This window comes from Micropterus dolomieu, linkage group LG02, assembly GCF_021292245.1.
Source record: "Micropterus dolomieu isolate WLL.071019.BEF.003 ecotype Adirondacks linkage group LG02, ASM2129224v1, whole genome shotgun sequence".
Lineage (NCBI taxonomy): Eukaryota > Metazoa > Chordata > Actinopteri > Centrarchiformes > Centrarchidae > Micropterus > Micropterus dolomieu.
The window spans coordinates 29,656,150-29,666,449 of record NC_060151.1 but is presented as its reverse complement, the minus strand read 5'-3'; the positions used below and the strand labels follow the sequence as shown (position 1 = coordinate 29,666,449).

Genomic DNA, 10,300 nt, shown 5'->3' with positions numbered 1-10,300 from the left:
GTTTTTGGACTTTTCTTGATGGTGGATAATTTGACCTCTTTGGTCCTCAAAAGTTAGTCAAATTTAACAATGTGAAACGTTTAGAGAGGAAATGTCTGGTGGAACTCGTGACAAGGAGAAACAACTACATACTACTACTAGATACAGATTTTTGTAAGGGGTCACAAGATAAAAAGGTTTAATCTGTAATTATACAGTGTATTTTTTAAATCCTAAACTAAAGAAGTTAGTAGTTACTACAGGTGTTGAATACATGCAGTACATATGGAGTACAACTATAAGTGGCATGAAATGGAAATACTAAAGTAAAGTACCCCAATATTGTACTACACAGTACTATATAGTAGTAGTGTCGTGTTAAATGTGGGCTGCTTAGTTTAGAGACGCTGAAATGTTGCATATGAAATGCTGCGAAACAGGTGATAGGTGTTGGGCGTGTCATTGGACAGGTTTATTAATGTTGGAGGTTGTAAGTGAGAGAGAGAGAGAGAGAGAGAGAGAGAGGGAGAGGGAGAAAAGAAGGTTATTTATGCCGGTGCAGATCTGATCATATGTACATACAGCGATGGCTTTCTACAAAGTGATCTGTGCGGTGACTCTGCTGACTCTCCTGACACAAGGTAAGAACCCTCCTCTCTGCACACACCTGAGTTAATCATGTTTAAGATCCAATGATCGCTGTATGAGGAGGAAGTAGAATCGTTTAATTAAGTAAAAGTAGTTGTTAAGAGGAAAAAGTATCACAAATCTGTAACAATAAAACATAGTAAACCGAAGTGCTCGGTGGATCCTGTCCCACTGAATCAAATCATCATAATTAGGAGAGTCTCTAAAAGTCATTGTGCCACTCATTAAGTTTTGGGGGGTGAGGATTTTCAAATGGCAAAAATTAATTAACTAATTTACAACTTTGCCCAACAGTGAAATGACTTACATTCAGGACATTGCCAAAAAATGCTTTACTGTAAGTGTGACATAGGATAATAAAGAACTGTAACTATTTTCTAATCATGGCAGATAATCATTGTAAAGGAATTCAGGAAACAGCTGAGTGAAATAAAAGCTATCTTTCCTGTCAATGACTGTTTGCATTTAGCCTCAGAGACCTTGTACATTTTTGCCTTCTTTTTTGTTTCGCCTGTAAAGTATAATTTCTTTACAGCATCATCAAGTTTCAACACACCTAGAATCAGCACAACCTCAGCTAATTGTATCGGTCATTTCATAAAGACTTCTGTACACAATAAAAAACATAGTCATAACCTCCCTTTTTAGTCTTCTGAACTTCATGGGAGCTCTTTTGAGTTTCTGTATTTATTGCAAGACTGTGTGTTTCTGATTTAGTTTCACCCCACAATAACATTTATGAAGCTTTATCTATACGATCTATGTCACACCTGCAATTTGTTATCGTGACTGACAAGATGGCACGAAGCAAAAAAAGTCTTTCATTTGCAGAACGTGCTTTAATAAATATTAATTTTGTTTTAAGTTGATCCAGAGCTAAATGTAAAATGATTTAACATGACATTTCTTCTTCCCCTTTTATACCTCCTAAGTTCAGAGAAGTTTATGGAATATGTGGTTTGCAGAAACTTAATGTAAAAAAACGCATTCAGTCAATCCAAGAAACAGAGTCCATTAATTTAGCAAATTAAAGCCACCTTAGAGAAATAAATTTAACATGAAGGTCACATGTGCACGGGATGTTGTGTAGTTTGATCCTTAATAAAACCTTCTTATTCTCTTCAGTCTGTCCTTGAAGTAAGAGTAAGCATGCAAATTAAGAAATATTTGTGGATTTTATTTTAGCCATTTAAGGGAACCTGATAGATCACAGCAACTTTAACCAGTTTGAGGTCACTGCAGCAACACAGTGTGATTACAGATTTACAGACTCACAGAAATGTTTACAGCAGAAAGGTTTCAGGTTAACATGAAGCCAAACCTCGTTGTTATGTCCCTGATTGCAGTGAGCCGTCCTCCATGTCTCAGCAAATGCTTTTGTTACTGGTCAAAATAGTGGAACATTAGGACTTAGTCAGGTCCGGTCTCTTAAACAAAACTGTTTTCAGTATTTGGACTTTTCTGGATAGTGGATCATTTGACGTCTTTGGGCCTCAAACAGTAATTCAAATTTAACAATGTGAGAAGTTTAGAGAGGAAATGTCTGGTGGAACTCTGAAACGTGACAAGGAGAAATAACTAGATACAGATTTTTGTAAAGGGTCACAGGTTAAAAAAGTTTTATCTGTAACAACACACTATATTTATTTTAATTTCTTAATCTAAAGAGGTGTTAAATAAAGGCAGTTCATATGGAGTATGTACTACCGTGCAATCTCAGTCCCGGCTGTGACACCACGATGGTGGAACGAGCTAACACGCCATCAGAGCAGCGGCGTCCCTTCAAAACTCATCTCTTCTGAGAACACTTCCTCTTATAGCACCTCTAACCTGTAACCCCTAACCTCTAACATGCAGACCTTGTTTTGTCCCTTATTGCAGTGAGCCGTCCTCCATGTCTCAGCAAAAGCTTTTGTTAGTGGTCGAAATTGTGGAACATTAGGACTCAGTCAGGGTGATTTTTTTAGATTAAAGTAACTCTGATGAATCTTAACGTTTACCAAAATGATTTAAAAGAGATTTTTAAAGACATGGCTGCTGATTCTGGTGAAAGAGTTGCATTATGGGAAATGTAGGATCCAGTGTCTTTGGAGTTTGACCCACACAAAAGACTAAAAGATATCTCCATTTCTGTTTCTTCAGTATTCATCATTATATTCTTAATGTGTCTCTTGCAAGTCCCCCAACTTTATGGCAGCACCTAAATATACTAAAACGGGTGAGTGTCCATTTAAATAGTCAGACAGCTTCTAGTCAAAGAAGAAGAAATTATGATGATCCACAAAGTTCTTGACATTTTTGACATTCATGGATACACAAAATAAAAGTTTGCCTCAGTTACTAAGTTTAGTAAATTTAAATGTATGGATGTTTTATTTAGCTAGAAGCAAAACATGTGTCAGAGCCTTCTCACTTAATTTTAGTATAATCAAAGCTAATTTTTTGATTTTTGATTTTAAGGAAATCTGAGTGAAAACACAAAAACACATTTGTCTATGACTTGTATCTAGAATCTTTTATATCTTGTATGTCGAAGGTTACAGCGTTGGGAAGTCATCAGCTTGATCGGATAATCATTTGAATTAATTTTAAAAGCAAAATGCAAACATTCAATGCTTTCAGCCTCCCAGCTGTAAATATTTCTTGGTTTTTTTGCCTTCTATTATAGAAAACTGTATATATTTGGATTTTGGATTGATCGTCAGACAAAACAAGACATTGGAAATCACTTGTGGGAAATGGGCTCTGCAAACTCCTTTTCTGTAACTGGAAAATCATTTCCCTGTCTGTTAGCTGAGAGGGGACAGGGCTAAAAGCGTGTCAATTATCAAAACTCAAAAAAATTAGCTTGAAGCTATCTCTGTTTGTGTAACATATTTGTTGTGCAATGTCCCTGTCAAATAAATAAATTAAAATATATTTATATAATGTTACAGATGATCACAGATTTCCTCCCATGTAAATATCACGTGTCCGTATAGCATGAGACTTATCAGTGAATATAAATACAAAGTTGTTGTTTCAGAAGTGTTTTTTGTTTGTTTTCTATTTTTAGAGTCTCACTCACAACTAGATGGTAAGTCAAAGTTTCTATGCTCACTTTTTTACTTGCTGTCCGTCTGTCATTTGGGACATTTTTTTTTATAGTTTCATTATTGTTAGAATTGGCTGCCGACCCTGCATTTCTCACGCTGTGTCTTTATTGTCTCTCTCCTCAGTGTGTGGTCAGCCTCCGCTCAACACCAAGATTGTTGGAGGACAGGTGGCCTCTGCAGGCAGCTGGCCCTGGCAGGTCAGTCTGCAAGACTCTGGGTTCCACTTCTGTGGAGGATCCCTCATTAACAATCAATGGGTGCTGACTGCTGCTCACTGCTTCGCAAGGTAAGCACTGAAGTAGGTGGGTGGGGGTCAGATAAATTTGAGGGGACTCGAGATGATTTACAGTTAAACATTAATTACCAATCAGAGGCAGAGTTGTTGAAAATATGGTGGGAAATAAAATAATGTAACCCCTAGAGGCTACATTGTAGTTAGACAATTGCCGATGGGTTCAGAGACTGCCTTCAACCTAACAAGTTGTGTCCATTAATGAATCGTGCCATCCAATTAAAAGAAGAATTGTAATCTAATTATTACTTTTGTATTTGTTCCCTTTCCCTCTGGAGTGAGATACAGGGTTAGACCGCACATTTTGGCTTTATTATCTTTGACATGTACACTGGCAGAATGTTCTGTTTTTTGTTGTTTGTAGTTTTCTGGAGGTCTCCATGGCAACACAGACATAGAACATGTGCGACCAAAGGGGAAATTATTTATCGGAGGGAAAAATTTCTGAGGTCATACTGTAGGACACAAATTACTGACCTGTGGGGATGCTATCTCCCTGTTGCCACATCTGTCAGGCTTCATACAAACTACACTAGATGTGGTCATAAAATGAACTTAGTGTCTGCTGAAGGGCTCTTAACTACAGTTCTGCTTTTCATGTCTTTGCACTGTTTTGTTTCTCTTCTGATTACCTCAGCACAGACACGGGCACTCTGGTTGTGTCTCTGGGTCTCCAGAGTCTACAGGGATTGAACCCCAATAAAGTGTCTCGGACAGTATCACAGATCATCAGACATCCCGACTATAACTCCATCACTAAAGACAACGACATCTGCCTCCTGAAGCTCTCCTCTCCGGTGACTTTCACCACCTACATTCAGCCCGTCTGTCTGGCAACCCCAGGCAGCACCTTCTACAAGGGGACTGTCTCCTGGGTCACCGGCTGGGGCACCATTGCAACTGGAGGTGGGTCAGAAACAGAGGTGGAAAGCGTACAAAAATATTCTACTTATGTAAAAAGTTACTTTAAAAACAGTTACTTTGATGAACTTTTACTAAAGTACAAGTAAAGTTACTGGTATAAAAATCTACTCAAGTAAAAGTATAAAGTAGCTCACAGAGGTGTGCAGACTGTCGCCTGCAGCTCTTTATCTCACAGCTCACTGTGTCTGCTCCTGTCTGTTGCATTACTCACTGCAATATTTCAAACTGCTCTGCTGTCAGAAAGCTGTTGAAAATGACGGTTTTCTTATTGTGTGGCCGCATTTTTGATGAATGAGATCGGTCAGCGCTGATCTCACTTACAAAAAGAGGTTTTTCATTGCACTTCTTTTTTTTTACACAATAACAGATGTGAATTACAATAATTTAAACAAAACATACTGAAGGAAAAGTAAAATTACTGATTTAAAAAACTACTCAATTACAGTAATGTGAGTAATTGTAATTCATTACTTTTCACCTCTGGTCAGAAAGCACCTGGATACATTGACTACAATGGCAACAACTGTGTTTTCTCAAATATTTCTATGCAAAAATGTACAGTATATGCTCTTTTACCCAGCAGGGCAACCAAACCTTCCTGAAACTAACTGTATGTAGGGATACTTTTATCATAATCTGTCTGTGAAATTAGTTTTGTATATTTTATATTTCACCCTACAACATAAAAGTGTTGGACAGAACAAACAACATAAAGATAATTGATTGTTTCTTGGAGCTTTCGCAGTAAGCATTTTGTTCTGATGATAGCGCCAGAGGAAAGGTCGTTAAACTGTGGAGTTTTCTAGAAAAGTTTGATTTACATGAAGAGTTTCTCACCAAATCCCATTGTGTGTATCCTTTAGTTCTAGCAAATCTGTTAAATGTGTATTCTTCATCATAAAACATTAGCAAAGCAGATTTCTAAATATTTTAAACGATGTATTGTTTACATCCACGTTTGGTTGCTAGCATTTTTCTTCTGCATTGCCTTTGTTGGTGCATTTCTACACTAGTTTGTAGAGTTACTGCTAGTGGTTGATCGATACGGGTTTTTCAGTGACCAATGGCCGATATGTAATGCCAACATCATTTTAGATGGATTTTTTATTGATGAATGAAACATACATTGGGTTCTTCAGAGCGTGGCTGGTGTTTAAGGGACTGCGGGGTACAGTTTGTCAGAAGTTACGTCATTCAGCTGCATTATTCCTACAGTATAACTATTTAACACTAGCCAGTAATGCTGTTAGATTAGATCTGCTTTCATTTACGTGTTAACATTTTTTGACAGACTTGTTTACAAGCGAAATAGCTAATCTAAGCAATCAAACACATGTTATTCACCCACGTTGCACAGCCTGCTCATATCATCTACCAACTGACTAGAAGTAACAACAATGTGATAGATCAGAGATTCTGCTGCTTACATCGCTCCGGAGCAGCCACACTGACAAGGCTGGAGACAGTGCCTGGAGACAGTTTTTACTTAAATCGGCCTTGTGAGCACAGGCATTGAGGTGTGCCACAGACCAACTGATGTAGTAATTACACAGTTTTGTGTAAAAGCATTTTAAACCACATTTCACCACTTGTGCTGTTCACTAAACTGAATTTGTGTCTCTGCAGTGCCCCTTCCATCCCCAGGAAACCTGATGGAGGTGCAGATTCCGGTTGTGGGGAACAGACAGTGTAACTGTGACTACAGAGTGGGCAGGATCACAGACAACATGATGTGCGCCGGGTTAAGTGCTGGAGGGAAGGACTCCTGTCAGGTGATCATTTTTACCTGTGTGTTTGTGTCAGATTTGACTTTCTGCAAAGATTCCTTCTCCTAAATGTTTGTCTCTTTAAAGGGGGATTCAGGAGGTCCGATGGTGAGCAAGCAGGGCAGTCGCTGGATCCAGGAGGGAATCGTCAGTTTTGGAATAGGCTGTGCCCTGCCTAATTTCCCAGGAGTCTACACCAGAGTGTCCCAGTATCAGTCCTGGATCAACAGCCAGATCACCAGCAACCAGCCAGGCTTCATCACCTTCACGTCCACTGGGACTGACGGTGACCTCAGCGTCACCTGTTCTGGCCTGCCAGCACCTCCAACAACTCTCGCTCCAACAACTCTCGCTCCAACAACTCTCGCTCCAACAACTCTCGCTCCAACAACTCTCGCTCCAACAACTCTCGCTCCAACAACTCTCACTTCAACAACTCTCACTTCAACAACTCTCGCTCCAACAACCACAGCCCCACGTAAGTGCCTGCCATGCCCAGAGTTTGTATTGATTTTTAACCCTACATTCCTCTTTGGAAAGCTTAACAATATGATTTTTCTTCCACACAATATAACAGTTAAAATATATATTCTGTATCAGCTAACAACTCCATATATTTTATGACTTCGCTATTCCCTCTAGCTGAAATATCCCAGATGTTTTGTGTTTAATTTTGTCCAAATGTCAGCCAGTTCTTTCCAGTATAATTTAAAACTAAATTCTGTGGGTTTAAAAAAAGTTTAACTAAACTATGTGATGTTGTGATGGTGGATCGACAGTATCTGGTCTGAGATCATAAGGCTTTACATTTAAAATAAAAAAACTTTCATGATCTGCTTTTCTCTCCAGCTGTGGTCTGTGGCCAAGCCCCTCTGAATTCACGTATTCTGGGAGGAAGCACGTTGGCGACAGCTGGTGTTTGGCCATGGATGGCGAGCCTACGGAACAATGGAAGTCATGTGTGTGGTGGGACTCTGGTGGCTTTGGACTTCGTGTTGAGCGACGCCAACTGCTTCTCAAGGTGAGAAACCTGGAGTGATGTCCTGGATGGCATGAAGTCTGTTTAATGTTTGAGTCAGAGACAAGAATCTACAGCAGCTCTGTGAGGCTGTACTACACAGCTGTGCCCAATGATATAACATGTTGATGTTTAGCAGGCATAATGTTTACTATGTTCACCATTTTAGTATAGCATGTTAGCAAAGTAGCATTTGCCAAGTAGCACTAAACACGAAGTAGCCTACAGCTGAGGCTGATCAGAATCATAATCAGAAATACATTATTGATCTCTGAGGGGAAATTCATGTGATACAGTTGCACATATTGCACATCAAGGCAAAAAGAAATAGAAAAATGCTAGAAATTTGGTAAGTAAAGAAATATATAAATATAAAATATAAAGAAAAAATATAAAGATATGGAAAAATATAAAGGTGTATGTGTATATATATATATATATGTATATATATATATATATATATATATATATATATATATATAGTACAATATTTACATTATTAACAGAATTGTAATGATGAACATTGTAGTGAATAAATAGAAGCAGAAAATATTACACATTAAGTATTAAAAGAGATAATGTTGCACAGAATGTGAAGTGTTGCACTATAATGTCCAGTATAATAATAACTAACCGTGTGTCAGACACCTAGAGGGAGGAGTTAAAGAGTATGCAGGCAGCAGGCAGGAATGACTTCCTCCTTTCTTGCACTGAAAGTGCTCCTGTGTTTGAGCAGCACGTAATGGAGTGAGTGGGAGACATTGTCCAAGATGAAATGTAGCTTAGACATCATCCTCCTCTCTGACACCCCTGAAAGAGAGTCCAGATTCACTTCCACAACGTCACTGGCCTTGCAGATCAGTTTGTCTTTTGGTACCCGCTATTACCTCAGCCTGCTGCCCCAGCATGCAACAGCAAACAGGATAGCACTGGCTGCCACAGACTCATAAAAAATCAGCATAGTTTGGAAGATCTTGAAGGACCTCTGCCTCTTCAGAATATAGAGATGGCTCTGGCCCTTCCTATAGAAGGCTTGAGTGTTCTTGGCCCAGTCCAGTTTATTGTCCATGTGCACCCCCAGGTGTAAACCTCCATAGTGTCCACACTGACCCCCTGCATGGAAACAGTTGATGGGAATGTCATTATTTTTGCATGTATTTTATTAGACACAGGATCAACTAGGTTAAAAGATAGACAGACATTGCATAGGATAAGTGAAAACTTTGACCCTCTGGTAGGAACCATGAATGTCTGGACCAAAGCAGAACCCAACAAACTATAGATCCACGTTACACAGGAGAATTGCTGGGACACTAAGATGAAATGGCAATAAGACAGGGGACATGGGGTACATCTCAATTCCCTTAATTGCATCCACAGAGCTGTATGTATTGATGTTTTGATTGAATTCATTACAAAAAAACCCCAGATCATCATCATTCTGAACATTATGATTTATTAGGCTAAATGTTTCAGGGGAAATTGAAATGGTGTGACTCACATCAAAGCCAACGCTCTGTTTTCGGCTTTCTGTTTATTTCATCTTCTGATATCCTTTAACGCTACTCCATTCATTTTTATTTGGATTCACATCACACGATCAATCATATCAATCCAACTATTTGCAGCAGCGCTTTCATTCATACATTTCATCAGCTGATTTTACTCACTGGCTGCTTTCAGAATTATGCGATTGTTTAGATCAGCTGGATGTGCAGGCTTTTCTCCCCTGCTTCTTCAGAGTCTTCCGTGCATTTCAGTGACTTGTTTAGTCCAACTCCTTACTAGCTTACTACATTTTAGTGTCGTCTATTTGGACAGAACACTCACGAATGATCAGTTTAACGCATAGGTGTCATTTACACTGGAGACGCTGGGGACATGTCACCACCACTTTTTGAAAGCATTTGTTAAAAATAGCCTGCAACAAGAAATATTAAGTAACAAATAAAACTGATCATACAGTACATCAATACAATCATACAATGCAGTGTGCAAATAGAAGAAACAAATGTGCATTGTCCAAAAAAGTAGCTTAATCTAAAAAAGACAAGCTAATGATTACTGCATTATATTTATTATATGTTTTTATAGTTTGAATTGTCACCTGCCACCTTAATTTTGTGTTTCCCTTTCAACATTTCCACCATAAATTGGTGCAGAACATGTCTTCACAATGCAGAAAATTAAGTGTTTGTTTCCATCTCCCATTTAGCGAATTCACATTTTATGAAAACGACAAAAAACAGTTTTTTCAAATTTTGCCATTTCCATCAGTCTTTTCTTATGCGATACTTCAAAATGTGAATAAAAAATGTTGACGGAAACACCGCCACAGACAGGAAGTCAGACATTGTAGAGAGACTAATGTTGTTGGTTTGAGTCTGCACAACAGATTGATTGTTAATGAGAAACAGTCTAAGAAGCTGAATCTGTAAGGTTCAGTCCTTGTTTTAAACCAACCAGAGATTTTAAAGTTATGATTTCTCCTCAGTCCTTATTCAGTTCATTTTATCTCCCACAGTTCACCCATACCGTCTGAATGGACTGTCGTTTTGGGTCGTTTGAATCAGAATGG

At 38.6% G+C, this 10,300-nt stretch overlaps 1 protein-coding gene across 1 annotated transcript in view; it reads left to right on the top strand.

Annotated features, from left to right (window-relative positions):
- Positions 1-10,300, top strand: part of LOC123967420 (transmembrane protease serine 9-like) — a gene marked incomplete at its 5' end in the record, with an annotated part of 30,939 nt that overhangs the window by 16,279 nt on the left and 4,360 nt on the right. Inside the window, 5 exon segments of the mRNA XM_046043517.1 lie at positions 3,790-4,034; positions 4,657-4,920; positions 6,565-7,010; positions 7,137-7,188; positions 7,554-7,725. Coding sequence (XP_045899473.1) covers positions 3,790-4,034; positions 4,657-4,920; positions 6,565-7,010; positions 7,137-7,188; positions 7,554-7,725 — 1,179 coding nt within the window.